The 16211-nt window shown below is 29.6% G+C and overlaps 3 protein-coding genes across 3 annotated transcripts; 1 reads left to right on the plus strand and 2 right to left on the minus strand.

Annotated features, from left to right (window-relative positions):
• Nucleotides 1-1040: 1040 nt before the first annotated feature.
• LOC113560671 (peroxisomal targeting signal 2 receptor) lies at nt 1041-10343 on the plus strand. Its single transcript, XM_026966693.1, has 7 exons — nt 1041-1178; nt 7908-8205; nt 8301-8414; nt 8527-8635; nt 9519-9712; nt 9839-9924; nt 10196-10343. Exons 2-7 carry the CDS (start codon nt 7921-7923, stop codon nt 10341-10343), a joined length of 936 nt encoding a protein of 311 aa, XP_026822494.1. The 5' UTR covers nt 1041-1178; nt 7908-7920.
• Nucleotides 3608-5554, minus strand: LOC113560684 (arrestin homolog). Its single transcript, XM_026966713.1, has 7 exons — nt 5406-5554; nt 5219-5340; nt 4821-5162; nt 4579-4767; nt 4236-4424; nt 4005-4173; nt 3608-3930 (listed from the first exon to the last, which is right to left on the minus strand). Exons 1-7 carry the CDS (start codon nt 5470-5472, stop codon nt 3773-3775), a joined length of 1236 nt encoding a protein of 411 aa, XP_026822514.1. The 5' UTR covers nt 5473-5554; the 3' UTR covers nt 3608-3772.
• LOC113560685 (cuticle protein 19.8) lies at nt 10096-15503 on the minus strand. Its single transcript, XM_026966714.1, has 5 exons — nt 15327-15503; nt 14618-15070; nt 12165-12329; nt 11251-11391; nt 10096-10659 (listed from the first exon to the last, which is right to left on the minus strand). The coding sequence occupies exons 1-5, from the start codon at nt 15339-15341 to the stop codon at nt 10456-10458; spliced, it is 978 nt and encodes a 325-aa protein (XP_026822515.1). The 5' UTR covers nt 15342-15503; the 3' UTR covers nt 10096-10455.
• Nucleotides 15504-16211: the final 708 nt, after the last annotated feature.

The following is a 16211-nucleotide window of genomic DNA, read 5'->3' on the forward strand; positions in this document are numbered from 1 at the left end:
AATATTAAGTTGCATAAGAATTTGGATAGTAAAAGTGAACGCCTATCATTAAGGGTTGAGGGTAACTTAGAAAAATTAAGAACATTTTGATGTGACCTATATGGATCGGTCTAGGAATATTAAATTTGAAAGCAATAAACCGTAAAAAATTGTTTTGAACTGACTCGATAGATTTGTTCTGTTTTTCTGTATTATCGATCCAAATTAGAGGATAGTACTCGAGATTAGAGTGGACAATCGAACAGTAAAGTGCTTTCAGTGCTGTTGGGTCATTAAACGGTCGATATGTCCTTTTGATAAATCCAAGATTACGTATCGCTTTATTTTTAATCTTTCGGTGTGATTTGAAAAAATCAATTTGGAGTTGAACATTAGCCTATCAAGATTTTTAAAATATATAATTTTATTTTAATTGTACGAGTATATACAGGTTCGAGTGTTATTCCTGAATAATAGAGTAATTAAAATTAATCTGGTTTTTTTGTTAAGGTGTAACGCATGAATTTGAATTTTTCAATATTTAATGCGAGGCAATTATTTTCAGACCATAAGACTATTAAGTTATTAATATAAGTAAGTAAGTTAAGTTATAAGTTATTAATATCGCTCTGTAAATTAATTATCTAATCTTAATATATTATCATATAGGCTATATTTGTTTACTTTAAGATTTATCAATTTAGAATAAAAGTATTTACAATGGCTTAGAGGTATTTGATCATTTTAGATGTATAATTTTAAAGAAATTATTACCACTTCACATACTATATGTCTACCTATATAATATGTGTTATGTGTTCTGTGAGAATTATTCTCAATAAAAATGGTCTTATCACACGATGGTTAAAAAAAAATATAATAGTGAAAGAAAGATATGTCCGGCTGTATAAACACTAAAATCACCGACCGTTTTTTTTCGGTGATTGATGGGTTTGCGCAACAGTAAATCATAATTATAAAAATGCCCACAAGCATAAATTTAAAATTACGGGGCGCAGATATATTGGAGGGAGCCCAACCCTAACTGAAAAGCCGGCATCCTTTGGTCATTGGGTCAACACTACGCTAACCCTTTTTAGGTAGGGATGTATTTTACAGTACTTTTGAGACCACACCTTTAAAGAAATCAACAGTTTTCAACAACAGGCCTAGGAGTACACTTGGAGTTCTTTTTTGAAGTAAGTAAGAATTATTGTGGTTTTTACCAAGGAAATAATTAGTCTTAAATTTATTTTAACAATGTTATAACAAAAAAATATTTAATTTAATTTAATTACCTATCACTCATTAGGAATGTTTTAATAAGATTTTTATTTTTTTAAATATATAGCATATAATATATGTAAAATATTATAATATACCAGAAAGTACATTTTTAGAGAAAAATTATATTTTAAATAATGTTTAACGTTATTATTTATTAAACTTATACTTTTTTTGAATAACGGCATATATTTTTAATTTTATATTTTAAAGCGAACATTTTTTTAGAGTACTTTAATAAATAAAAAAATAAAATTCCAAATGAGTATTTTTAGATAATTAGTAGTTGTACGTTTTCGATATTTTGATAAGTGGAATAGTCAACCGATATTTTGAAACGGTACTTCTTTTCTATTTCGTTTATCTTAATTATAAATACATTTAAGTATTTTATAATGACATTAAACTATGTAAATAAAATATTTAATATATATATATATATATATTTGAGTGTAGACACTTAAATGGATTAACTTATAATTTGTATACTGAAATACATATATAAAATATATAATATTATGGTAGGTATAACCTATTAGTAAATTATTTTAATACTTTTAGTTCTACCGCGGTAGGTCTTTATTCTTTAGACGAATTGATAATAACTATCCGAATGTCAAATATTTATCTTGGTAGGTAAATAACTATAGGATATATAAAATGTACTTAAATTTAGGCATTATAATAGGAATTATTATTATTGGCAAATCTTAGGATTAATCAGTATTTAAAATGTTATTGTATCATTTATTTTTTTTATATTTACAAGATGGTTATACATATGATTATTAACAACAAACAACCCACTTTTAAGTTTTAACACATTGATATATTAATATTAAAGTTGTTCAAATATTTTAAAGGACTTATGTGTAATCTGTACCTAAACAATACGCGAAGGATTTATTAAAATTACGCCTTGTAGGAAATATCATAACTACCATAGTAAATAATAATAATATTAATAATTATTATTATTAGCATTAGTTATGGGCCTATGACTACATTGTTTTAAAATAAATATTTTTTATACAGTAGTATAGATTTTTCATTGGTTATAGATAAATATTAAATACCTCCTAATTAAATCTATGAACAATAAGAATATAAATGTATTAATTAACTTAGATACCTAGGTATAAATTTATAAATTATATTTTTAATTATAACAATATTAAATTTTAAAAGTATCATCTCCATACATGATTTTAATATTATTTTTCAAACTAATTTTAGTCATATTTTTATAGTTTATTTAATAAAAAAAAAAGTTATACATTTTTATATAAATAATTAAATGTTTAAAGATTGATCGGGTCTGTATTTTAAATGTATTAATTATAATAATTATTAATTAATACTAGTATTATTAGGTATTAAAATGCACTTACATTTCTTTGTTAAAATTTTATTTTTTTTAAGATGCATGATTATGTGTATTTTATACTGTATTAGTAATTTAAATTATTTAAAATATTGATTAAAATAATTAAATCTATTCAAGATATTTAGGTATATAAATAATATTTAAAAGTTTGTTTAGTTGATGTATGTATTTAAATAATTAGTATAAAACATAATATTTTATTAATGATTTGTGATTAATCTTTGTTAGTGGATATCTTGTATATTTTAATATACTTATAGTTATAGCTCTACCTAGATTAATATATTTTTTTACTAATATTTTATTTATTTTAATATTTTGCATAAGTAATAAGTATATATTAATGTTGTTTTATATATTTGTATGTACATTATAAATATTAATATAAATTAAATATAGACTATGAGATTTAAAAAATACGTCACTTGTTTAAATAACATTATACTAATACAAACTAATATATTATTTTTTGGCAAATAAGTACGATTTTTTATTATATGTGGTAGCGATATTTACTTTGATTTTATTATGTTACCCGTCAATAGCAGTTATTAATTCGTAGTGTATAAGTTACATAAACATGTTTGACGAGTATTTTTTTTAAATCGGAAATAATATTGAGTACCTATTCTATAGTCTGAATTAAAAACATCTATAATACCAAACTTACATGCATGCGATATTGAATCCTTTGTGTGGGGTATCGGTCAAACAGGAAATGTATGTGAATATTAGTTATGAGGGGTCAAAGGTGTGAAAAACGGAAATCGAACCACGAACCAGTACTGAATATTCCGGTTCAGGATCGTCGTAATGGTTATTGCCGATGACATATTCTCCCTAAAATTGTTGGGCGTCATTGTTATGAGGGATATTCGGCTGGGAATCGAATCCTGTATTTCAGGTTATAATAAGACGTATCGGAATGTAGTTTAAATATCGAGTACGTATCATAAATTGTATAGAAGACGGCAATGAACTGATTTATTATAATCTTGCAATAATAATAATAATAATTTTGAGTTAAAACATATCGCGGTTTTCCTACCAATGCGAGTTAAGCGAAGAAAACACAATTCAAAACAATTTTTAGACATTTTACAATTTTCAAATGGTTTTTATTTATTCGTCAGCCAACCTAAGTCTTGCAAAATCTTCAAACACAATATTGTCCTCGTCGTCATCACCAAAGCTCTTTTGATATTTCATTCTGTCTGAGCTCTTGGTCTTTTTCAATACTCCTTTTTGTGGTTGCTTAGGCGCAGTCCAGTCTTCGGATGCTGAAGTTTAAAATTATTTTTTTTTGTTTAATAAATTCATACAAAAAAAAAAAAATGTTTAACAAGTTATTTACTTGGATTTGGGTGCATCAGTTTGAATGGTACGTCGGTTACAAGTTCGCCTCCCAGAGTACCACAGTTCAACTTTACTCTGACTGAATATGAAATGACAATACCAGTTTGGTCACTAGGACCTTTACCTTCCGATATCAATGTAGACGATGCCAAATTAACATCGTCCTCCTGTAGTGTATATTGTATGCATTTAATTCAATGTACGCCAACGTGTTGAAAATAGTTTGTACCTTAAGATGCCCGTCTAATGCAATGCCTCTTCTGTCTTTATTGCTGGACGCCAGTGGGACTAAATAGAATTGTTTAGTAAAAGCAGCTCCCGGTGTTATGGGACAGCCTTCTCGGGTTTCCAAACTAGCGACAAACTTAGAAAACTGCGCGTTGACCATTGTAATTTCGGTATGTTGAACAACATATACCTAGGTATAATAATAATACGCGTATTTAATATTATTATTTTTTTGTAAAATTAAAAAAAATTATTATAATAAATTATGATTAATTACTTTTATGATAACTGATAATAAATTAATAACTATTTACCGTAATCATATTGAGATATATTTGTCTTACCTTAATATTTTTGACGGACTTCCTCGAGCTGTTACTTATAACAAGCGTGGCAATTACTTTTTCTCCATGATAATATATTTCCCTGTCCAATGTGACTTCCAAACTAATTTTTCCGTGAGAAAACGTGAATCCTTTGCTTATTAATGAACTTGGTAGTCTTTGACCTCTTGTTGATGGAGCGTATTGTAACTGAGTATTTACACATTTATATGTTAAATTGATTACTTTTGAAAAATACATACCTTTTTAATAGCTAGCACGATAGATGATCTTTGATTTCCTCTGTCGTCTTCTCTGTCTGATACATAAGTTCGGATACTATATTCAACTCCAAGTGGTTTTCCACTATCATCATCACCTGGCTGTAAGGTCACCGAAGATGGGGAATTTGGGGGGAAGTTGAACAAGAATGGAAATGCATTAGAGCTACCAAATTTTTTCACCAATTTTTTTTGAATAGGAGTTAATTCTGTGAGTTCTTTTATCGGCGGAACAACTTGATTACACGCCAAAACCATTTCTTTACTAAATTTTACACCCATTACTTCATCTTCATCTCGACCGTATCTATAAGTCGTGGAAACCTAAAAAAGTATTATGTAGATTACAATAATACTTATGAAATCGTAATATTCATTACCATTCCAAAAACTTTTCGTCCTTGTAAATAGTCATTTTCGACTACGATAACACCATCAATTGGATCAACACTGTCTAAGTGATCAATGAAATCTCGTTTACTGACGTATATTGTGACTTTTCCTAAAAATAATAATTAAGTGTTCGAATAAAAATTAATTTATTACATTTTGTTGACATTGTATTACCATTTGGCGTAGTTTTTTTAAAAACTTTTAGCGTTGCTATAAAATAAAGAAATAATAAAGGTATCATAATTTATGATGAAATAAAAATACAAAACACTTGAGTCGAGGGCACGGTTGAATGTGACCCGTCTAATGTTGGACTAAACAGTTGATCGATGTTACTCAAGCTCCCTCGTAGGGTTTCTTTTTTACATTTATATCGTCATAAGGTAATTGGATTAAATGAAGACCCGGAAGTTCTTTGATATTTTGTCACTGCAAAAAATGTCTTCGTTAAAATTCCAAACACGTAAAGTTTTTCTAAAAACCATCGATTTCTTATCCTATTCAAGAAGCCCTTTTAAACTACTTTACATAAAACTGTTGACCTGATTTTTGTAGATCATAATTTTCAAAATATTGGTATATTAAGTATTTATTATAATTTATAGCCTACATAAGTTTTTTGAACTAAGGATAAGAATGATAAGATAAATTCCAGTAATTGAGTATTTGTTTTGTTTTATTGAAACAAGCCGATAAAATAAGTATAAAATTATTTAAATATTTTTCATTACTTTTAATACATATTTTTAAGAAAACATTTAAGTAATATACTATACATATTGATTTTGTAATAATTAATTTGATAATCAATAATAATAAATTATTCTAAATAAAATCATACTTAAGTTTACGAAGCCATAGATCAGTTTTTATAAATGCATTAGGTACCAAGGTACCAAAACGTATACCAACGTATTTAACAAACTAAACTTAGGCCTAAGATTATAAGTGATAACAGCTCCAATACGGTACAGACTACCGAGAAAACAAGAAATCATTATTTTAATTGTATTTTTCTTAGCTCATCTCGGTACAAGCCTTTTTGTGTTTTAGTTATTATTATGCGTTATAAATCAATTAGCAATTATTTCATTATTAAATTATTACAAATTCAAAGAGATTATTAACAGCACTCTATAGCTTGAAAATAATCTAAATTTGATTGAAAAAGAATACATTGAAAGTACCTCTGATGAATATTAAACCTTTAAACCAGTACCTATATATGATCCGCAATAGACTTGTTCAATGTTTTTTTTATCTCAATTTCAATTTCAAAAAAAGTATTAATTGAAAATATAAATGGCCCCTCTTAAAATATGTTTAATTGATAGGATCACATGAATTTTTTTGAGCACACCACCAAAAAAATGTACTTACAAAAAAGAATTTTATAAAAAAATATATTATTATAAGACCGATTTTCTTTGATCTAAGTATAAATTTTGCCATAATTAAAACTGTATGTATTTAAATGTTTGTTATAATAATATATTGCTAATTCAATTTATTTTTAACCATAATTATTGCGTGTTCGATGTTCATATATATTTAACTCGATAACTACAAATTATAATTTATAATGAATATCCATCATTATATTACCTACTTATTTACATTAATTCTACCGGGAAAGCCCCATCAGATATTTAAAAGGGAATGGTATCTACGTGTTGTGACCTTTGCAAAAATAATTGCCTGGCGTGCCAAAGTACCTCCAAGTGTCGCCAATTGGTGGCTTCTCTCACAATACAAGTACATGGCTTGTGTTTTAAATAATTTGTATATTTATACTTCGCTTGTAACTTTTGTGTATGAAGTATAAATAGTAAATATAAAATGTATGTTTACAGTTAGACATTACCTACGAAATAACTTTAAATAGTAATTCAATTATTTAAACTATGTAATCTACGATGCATGACTTATGTGTTAATAATTCCATCACAAACAGCAGTATAAATAATATAATATAAAATGTACAAACCGCACCTTTGTCTTACTTTAAAGCTTACTAAAAGCCCACATATTAAAATTGTAAATGAAATATAAAATGTCATTAACTTATTTTCGATAGGCTTAAATTGAATTTTGAAATTGATTATAAATATACAAAGGTATACATAGAAAAAACGAATAACAAAATAATGTTTTTTTTTATTTATTGTTTTTAGCATAATTTCATTAATTATAAAGAAGTTTAAGCTAGTTGGGTTTTTAACCGATTTTACTATTCAATTCAATGTTATATTTCATACATAACTATGGCTACGCTATGGGATAGATATTTTATTTTACTGTTGTTTTTATTCACTAATGATTATAGAGATAGACTATTGCCTATTAATTATATTATATTATATTAATATTACAATTATTACAAATATTTGATTATTTACTGCTGCAGTGCTGGTAGAGCTATTTTAGAGTATTAATTACCTATTCATCTTATCATAAGCTTTTAGTTAATTTGAACGCAATCATGTGATTCTTATAATCTTTAAATTAAATTTAATATTTAAGTACATTATACAAATTAATTGAAACTATATTGAATAATGTATAGTGTAATTTAGTTAAATTCAAATAAAACAACAAAAATCGTATCTAGTTTAATTTATAGTATTTAATTAATACTGATTGTTCATATTTAAGAAAATATTATAATTTTTTCAGATTTAAGTTTCCGATGACTACTTTTAAAACTGAAAACCGACATGGGTATTCGGTAAAATTTTCACCGAATCGATCAAACCTCCTAGCCATAGCCACGTCACAATATTACGGGTTTAAAGGCGGCGGAACATTGTTTTTGGTGAAGTATGATGATGACAGATGTATGATAAGCAAAAAGTATGAAATGCATTGGGACGATGGATTATTCGATGTGGTGTGGAGCAGATCAGTCTACAGTTTACTGGTGACGGGCAGCGGAGATGGAACCGTGCAGATGTGGAATTATAAATATCCACAAGTAACATATAATTTATCATGAACATAATATAATCAACGATAATAATTTTAAGTGTTACATAACGCAATGCTAATATCGTATCGGTTATCCGACAGAAACCTGTAAGAACGTTTAATGAACATAAGAAAGAAGTGTGCGGTGTAGACTGGTGTCAAAACTCCATAGACGATTTTTTGTTGTCCGCGTCATGGGACTGTTCAGTAAAACTTGTACGTGAATAAAATAAAATGCATAACATACCTAATCGTTTCCGGTACAACGATGGCGTTGTTTCTTATCTTTTTAATATTTTAATTATACATTTATACGTTTTTTTTACAGTGGGATCCTAACAAGTATTGTTCACTCACGACGTACAAGGGACACGACAGACTGGTTTACGAAGCCAAATGGTCTCCATTCTTGTCTTCGTGTTTTGCGTCGGTTTCAGGTAGAATAAAATAATATGCTACTTCGATGTGCCTATATATATGCATACAAATGAATGTTTTCATTTTCCACCTACAAAATGACCCTCGTCCGTTAACTCCATGTCCGTTTTTCGCCAAATACTAAGTATTTTCAATCCTCCCACCAAAGAAAAAAAATTATTATTATGATTATTAGTCAGGAAAACTTTATAAACTTTAAAAAAAGAATAAAAAAAAGTTATGATTAATATGCCGTGGTCATAAACGGTGTAAGAACGGTGTTACCATGAACGCTGACGAATGCTATTTAATCGGTCAACGTTAGCGAAAAGTTACTTATTGATTTTTTAATTAATTACTTAACTGTGTTAATAGTATTTTTTTGTATAATGTCTGAAAATATTGAAGTAATAACGATATAACGAGTTACCGTGGATATTTCTCATTAGTAAATTATAAACATTTTGAATTTATCCAAGCGTATACTTCTCAACATTCCATTACGCGGTGGAGGCATTATGAAAAAAGTCATACTTTCGTAGAGTGAAATTTTTAATTAACAATATGTTGAATTTTTCTACTTCTAATTTTCTAATTTATTAATGTATTTCGACGCTAAAAAAAAAATATATATAATATGTTTTGTATGATGTGTAGAGATTAATGAAGTGAGATGAGGTGAAGCAAGTACATCGTAATCATTACAATTTGGTTAATTTAGATTCAAGAGTTTTAAAAAAAATATCTAAAATAATAAATTAACTTTTTTTGGCTGAAATCAAAATAAAAATTTGGACGGAAAATAGTCATAGCGTTAATCGACGTATGTCACTTTGGCGGAAAATCATATGTATAAGATTATGAAATCTGTTAATTTGGTAAAATTGCGAATATATTTTAAAGGCGACGGGATGTTGGACATCTGGGACTGTTCATCACCGCTGCGGCCGAGCGTCAAGATAAATGCACATCAAGCAGAGATATTGAGCTGTTCGTGGAACCAGTTTTATCCTTTCGTATTGGCCACCGGCGGAGCCGAAGGATTGATTAGAATATGGGACATACGGAAATTGTTAACGCCGATATTTCAGCTCGAGGTCGGTACACATACACACGCACGCACACACATGATGATATAAGTCGCGAAAATATCGCGAATTTGTCACTTATAAACAACAGAATTTTGAAAATGTTTGTTTTTTTTTTGTTTTCACCGATTACAGGGTTGCCAGGACGCCGTTAAGCGAGTGCAGTGTTCGCCTCACCACTGGTCCACGTTGGTTTCGGCGTCATATGATTGCACGACAAAGTACACAAAAATATATTTTATTTTTTTAAGACAATAATAATAATTATAATAATATTATCTAATATATTGTAAATTTATGAAACAAAAATAATGAAATGTGAACGCAGCCACGATACAGTACAATATTATTATTATACAATTAATTAATACTATAACACTAATAATAATAATAATAATAATAATATCATTATAAAAAATATAATGTGGTGCGCGTATTATCTATATAATATTATATCAATTATTATTATTATAATGACGTATATATTTATAGGATATGGGATTACGGTGTGTCGTCGGAACCGCGGCAGAGCCACCAAAACCATTCCGACTACGTGTACGGCCTGGACATGAGTGCAGACCAGGACGGATTGATGGCCGACTGCGGTTGGGACGCGGAGGCGCGTGTGTTCCGGGTCTGAGTTGCAGTGGCAGGGACGACGACGACGACGACGACGACGACTACGACGACCGCGCCACCGTCCGTCCACTGCCACGCACGATAATACGTGTTGTTATTATCGTGCACTAGTTTTACTGGTCGTACGCCTGGTAGATGATTGGCGGAGAGTTGGTCGGCGCCGTTGCGTAGCCCAGCGCGCTGGCCTTGTGGCCGGCCTGTGGCCTGGGCGCGGCGAAACGGTGCGCGGCCGGCGCCTGCTTGACCTGTTGCGGCGGACTGCGGTAGTAACCGGAGATCGGGTCGGCCGGTTGCGCCGCGGACTCGGGTTCGCTAGCCTGTGCGGGAAATCAAAAAAAAAAAAAAAATCGTCAACGTTTATATTATTAATTATTATTATTATTATTATTGGACACCGGTTCGTGTCTCGGCTGATAACCGTTGATTGTTATATATATATATATGACATACGTATTACCTACAGTATTGTTATTATCGTTCATACGATCATTTATCATTATAATATTCTATAGTTATAGGCATCGTTTTTATTCTGAGGTTTGTTATATATTTTTTTTTTTTTTTTTATTAATTGAATATTGTTATTGTACGCAGTGGCGCGTTTGACGAGAGGGTGTGAATCACTCCTACGAGGATCTTATCACCTTATGTTATTGTTCATTTATAATTACACGTATTTATAAAGCTGTGAAACATTAGATAATTGTATAAAATAAAAATCGAATATTATTGTTGAAAAAAAAAATAATAATTCAAGAAGTCGTTTGATGTGTGGCGTAAAGGGTGTCTGTACAAAAAAAAAAAATGTATTGAACTATTTTAATCGCACCCGTTCACGAATGATCGAGTTACGCCACTGAATTCGTTCCCTAATCGCGTGTGTTTGAAATTATTTTTATATTACACACCTGGACTGATATGTATTGCGGCTGCTGTGGCTTCCTCTCGGGCAATCTGTATTGAGGTGCTGGCGACGCTGTTTGTGGTGCTGGAGTGGGAATCTTAACTTGGATGTTGGTCGGTTCTCGGCTCACTTCAGCTTTGAATCCCTATATTTATTAATTGAATAAATTATACTACCGGCGTGATTGATATCATATATAATATATAGGTACAGGTACGTGTTGTATAGTGCGTATGTTTCCTTGACAATTGATGGTGCTCATTACACAATTGCATTATTGTATAATAGGTATATGATGTATAATGATTGTAATCGATACTGTTTATTTAATTTTTTTTACGAAACATTTTGTGTTTTAATTAAAACATTTTAATGACTAGCTGATATACGATATATTACATTTTAAACTTAAAAACTCAATTAATATGTATATAAATGAGCGTTTACAGAAAGTCCTATTTCTTAAAATAACTTTAAATTTATAAAAACAATTGTTGTTACTTTCTTTTTATCGACAAATCAAAATTAGTTCTACGTATTATGATATATTTACGTCATTTAATTAATTATTTGTTGTGTTAAGCAAAATGCTGCTGAATATTTAATAAATACGAATGAAATCGATACGATAAAAGGGATAAGCGCTTAACATTGACAATTTTAACAACAAAATTAAAGTAAGCATTTTTAAATCATTAATAAAACATGAATATTTAATAAATGGACTATGGGCTCGTATTATATCACTGCAATTACGTTTTGAAAGACGGTATTCATTAAAAACCGAACGCTAATTTCTTATAGATAATCATTATTTAAATTAAGCTCATTTGAATATAATTATGTTGAATTTTCAATAAACTGAAATATATGTAGGACATATAGGTAATAAATACGTTTTTTTTCTATCAAACATACCTCTTCAGGATCGGCAGTATATGTGACTGTACGGATAAATCCATCTGAATCTACGACGCTGTAACTTCCAGAAATCTTTTCACCATCTCTCTGCTCTTTGCGGTTGTGGTAGTTTGTTGACTCGTCGTCACTGATGTCGAACGAAAACTGGTATTGAGCATTAGGCTATTATAAAAAGATAAAATAAATAATGCATAATTATTCATAATAATTTTAAAAAGTGAAATTGAAACATATTATTATTTTTAGCTTATACTAATTGTGTTTATGTATATATAAATGTTATACGTATAAAAATATTAGTATCATTAATAAAATAAGTACTATAATAAGAAATAATACAATAAATCGATAAACATAATATTATAATTATAGATTAAATAATTTAGTCCAATAATATCAATGTGGCGAATGACGACGTACATAGATGAATTTTGAACTTGGTCTATGATGTCCTTAAAATAAAACTAAAGATAATTTTTGTACATACTGAAGTCTAATAAGTGATTGGTAATCATTTCATTGTATAATCTAATTTTCTTTTGCTTAAATATATTTTACTAGTTCATCGTGTAAGTAAAAATCCTATTATCTAAAAGCCCATAATCTTTATAACATGTTTTTAAATTTCATTTAAAAATTAAAAGTATATAAGTTTTAATATTTCAAAAATGTTTTACGATTAAAATAATATGCCATGAATACTGATTAATTATTTTTATTTATCTAATGATTATATTAATAGTAATTGCTATTTCTATTTTGTTTAACTTAATATAATAATATGAACGCAGCAGTTATTGGTTTATTACTAACCATTATTTAAAGTCTTTGAATTAACGGACTAAGGAAAATTTTAAATTACTATCAGCTCATGCCGATAATAGTAGTAACATTATCTGTTGGGTCACAATTATACACGTAAGCGTTTCTAAAGTTTCTTCATTGCCTACACATTGGTTGTTACAATTTGTCTGTTGTGAAACAAAAGTGAACGTCTTCTCATTTTCTGCACGCATGGTACGGATTTAATGATCGTCTAGATCCAGAGCCACTGCTTAGCTTTGATGTTACGCAACCGATACGGTCGGGTTAAGTCGTGACAACTGTACTCCCGTGCACATGTCCGGTAATAATTTAAATTTTATTATTCCAATATATCTTTGTATATATTTTCACATGCACCTATAGCTATATCGACAATAATACACATCGGAGTTATTATAAACCCTAGAAAATATTTCGTAACACTTTTAGTAATCTATATAATAAGTCCGCTGCAATATTATGATATCCTATAACTACTTTCTAATAGCGATACGTTATTTATTTATTTGTTTTTTATTTATGTTGCATCGTAACTGGATCAAGTTTTTCGACCCAGTCGCCCCCGCGAGTTACACATTCGAGAAATGTATTATAAACAGTATTTTGCTTTCCTGTGCGATATAATATAATATTATAATATATTTTATCCTGCATAATAACGAAAGAAAGTTATATAAGTGACCATAGAATAGTCGATTGAATAATCAATATGATTATGGTGATTCAATTTAAAAAAATCACATCGACATAACTTTCTTAGACTTATATGACTGGTAAAAAAGTTTAAATTATTCATATACGAGTATATTCTACAATTATTATGTTTACAATACTACGCGAAAGTGTATATACGAGTAGTATTATATATTATTTTTTTATTATATATTTTTGTCCGGCTACATTAATATTTTATTTATTATATAAAAATAATAATTGTATGGTATAGTAAAACAATAATCATTATTTTAATATCCTTATTGCCTACAACCTATTAGAAGCATATATGATACACACTACACAGGAATATGAAAAAAAAATTTTCAAATTTTTATCACTGAAAGATACCGTCGTTACAATGTCATGCAATTAACATAACAATATATTTACTAAACAAATAATAATTTCAGTTTTTAAATATTATTTATAAAATTAAACAAATAAAAATAAATAATAAATAATTTATATTTATTTTTAATACGTTTATATGAGTGTTTAGACAGTTATATTAGAATTTCTAAGACATCTAATAAAAACAATTGTTCGAACTATAACTAATTTAACTGATTGAAAATAAAAATAGTTGAAAAATGTTCTTTTTTGTAAGATTATTTGATTGAGTATATTAAATTTAATATACTCAATAATATTATATTGTGTGATTGACGATTGTAGTTTAAAATTATATTAAAGTGATGGTATGTATTATTATATAAATATATTGAATATATATAAATTATGTGTAAAAATATTTTTACATTCCCATATTCATATCGTTTACTTTATTATATTAATGAGATGTCGCTTTTAGTTATTATTTTTATATTATACTATCATATTACTACTAATGTAATACATACATTTATGTATTAATAAATATTATTATATCGGAAAATAAAGCCACTTACGTTATTGTCGTTTTCCTCGTCCTCTGGTTTTTCTGGCCTGTTCTGATATTTAGGCTTGGATGGGGCTTTTGGGCGTGGTGCTTGTGGTCGGGCAGATGGCTGGTATGGTTGTTCGGGTTGTTGGTACTCTTCTTGTTGCTGGTAGGTCTGGGGTGACGAGTACGCGGCGGGCTGTGGTTGGTACGCAGCGGGTTGGGGTTGGTATGCCACTGGTTGGGGCTGGTAAGCAGCGGGCTGTGGCTGGTAAGAAGCTGGCTGTTGGTAAGCTGGTCGAGGTGACGCTGCTGCCGGTTGTTGGTAAGCTGCGCCGCCGGCCGGGACCACCTGCAGTAGTACAGGTCTGCGGATCGGTTGGCCCTTTTCAGTCTGTTGCTGAGCTATGTACCTGGCGTACTCTTCCTGAGTGACTGGCATAGATACCGTTACTGCCACGATTCCGGCTACCAGAAGACACTGCAAAATGAATGATACAATAAATCAATTAATTAAAGTATTCATTGCACAACGGCGAATTGGAGGACAAGCTCAAAGGAGACAAAAGAGAAAATGTAGAAATCGCAAAAGATCGCATCGATGATACCTGCAGACAAAATGCAATCGAGTGCAATAGATTGTCGTTGGGTTATTAGATAGCAAACGGCAAATGCAAAAATTTTGCAATAGTCAACACATACACCTGATATTACAGAGTAAAATAAATATGACTTACCTGTGCGATCATCATTTTGAATGCACTCAGAAAATGTGCAAACGGGATGAATACGAATGAAAAATCGAAGAAAACCAATAAAACAATTATATTGGTGGACGAGTTCGCACAAATAACAATAATATCGTCACACCGCGAGGAGCTGCGATGGCAATAAGTGAATGGTCCACCGTTGACGGATCCTTCGATTTATATAGGTACGTGGTCGCGACTCGCGGCGGCGTGCGCGGCCCGTCGATAGTGCGTTCACGACTTTGCATTCCCACTTTCCGCCGTCTGCAGTCGGGCGTCCCCGCGAAGTTGAACCGAACACGGATTAGAAAGTGGTCCGCCGTTTCAACAATGATGTTCGGGTGGACCTGAAAATATGAGAAGGAACAAAACGCCCCCGAGGATAGGTCGCTACGTAATTTTCACAATTACGTTACAAAATAATCGACCGTTATTGTGTCAAGACCCTATCCACCCTCAAATAGGCATGTACAAATACCTCGTGCTTAAAAAGAAAGAAAACAATTGTGTTATGTGTTGTTGTTTAAATTAAAACTGCTACATTATTATTTTTTTATTTTTAATGACTGGGTTTCAGATAATATTTTTATTTTGTTTATTATATTATAATTAATAACTAACCCGTTCTTGTGACACAATCGGACATTTTTAATCGTCTAAAATATTAATTTAAATGTTCGATATTATAAGCCTCAATACCTCATATAATTAACCTATGTTACATTGTTACATACATATTTTATTCATACCATAATTTTAAAAGGTTTTATTTTGATTATACGTATTGCATTAACTACTTCACTAAACAATATGAGCCATAATAGTAATATATATTAATATAATGATACTATTTTGGGTGAAGATAGTTGATGG

Source organism: Rhopalosiphum maidis, chromosome 1, assembly GCF_003676215.2.
Source record: "Rhopalosiphum maidis isolate BTI-1 chromosome 1, ASM367621v3, whole genome shotgun sequence".
Lineage (NCBI taxonomy): Eukaryota > Metazoa > Arthropoda > Insecta > Hemiptera > Aphididae > Rhopalosiphum > Rhopalosiphum maidis.

Excerpts from the sequence above, each read along its gene's own strand:
- LOC113560684 (XM_026966713.1), bottom strand. The coding sequence starts at position 5,472 with ATGATACCTTTATTATTTCTTTATTTTATAGCAACGCTAAAAGTTTTT. Across the intron at positions 4,768-4,820 it reads TCGTGCTAGCTATTAAAAAG|TTACAATACGCTCCATCAAC; the intron begins GTATGTATTTTT and ends GTAAATACTCAG. Across the intron at positions 4,425-4,578 it reads AGTCCGTCAAAAATATTAAG|GTATATGTTGTTCAACATAC; the intron begins GTAAGACAAATA and ends TATTATACCTAG.
- LOC113560671 (XM_026966693.1), top strand. The coding sequence starts at position 7,921 with ATGACTACTTTTAAAACTGAAAACCGACATGGGTATTCGGTAAAATTT. Across the intron at positions 8,415-8,526 it reads GGGACTGTTCAGTAAAACTT|TGGGATCCTAACAAGTATTG; the intron begins GTACGTGAATAA and ends TTTTTTTTACAG. Across the intron at positions 8,636-9,518 it reads GTGTTTTGCGTCGGTTTCAG|GCGACGGGATGTTGGACATC; the intron begins GTAGAATAAAAT and ends TATATTTTAAAG.
- LOC113560685 (XM_026966714.1), bottom strand. Across the intron at positions 12,330-14,617 it reads ACGAGGAAAACGACAATAAC|CCTAATGCTCAATACCAGTT; the intron begins GTAAGTGGCTTT and ends TTTTTATAATAG. Across the intron at positions 10,660-11,250 it reads CGCAATACATATCAGTCCAG|GCTAGCGAACCCGAGTCCGC; the intron begins GTGTGTAATATA and ends TTTCCCGCACAG.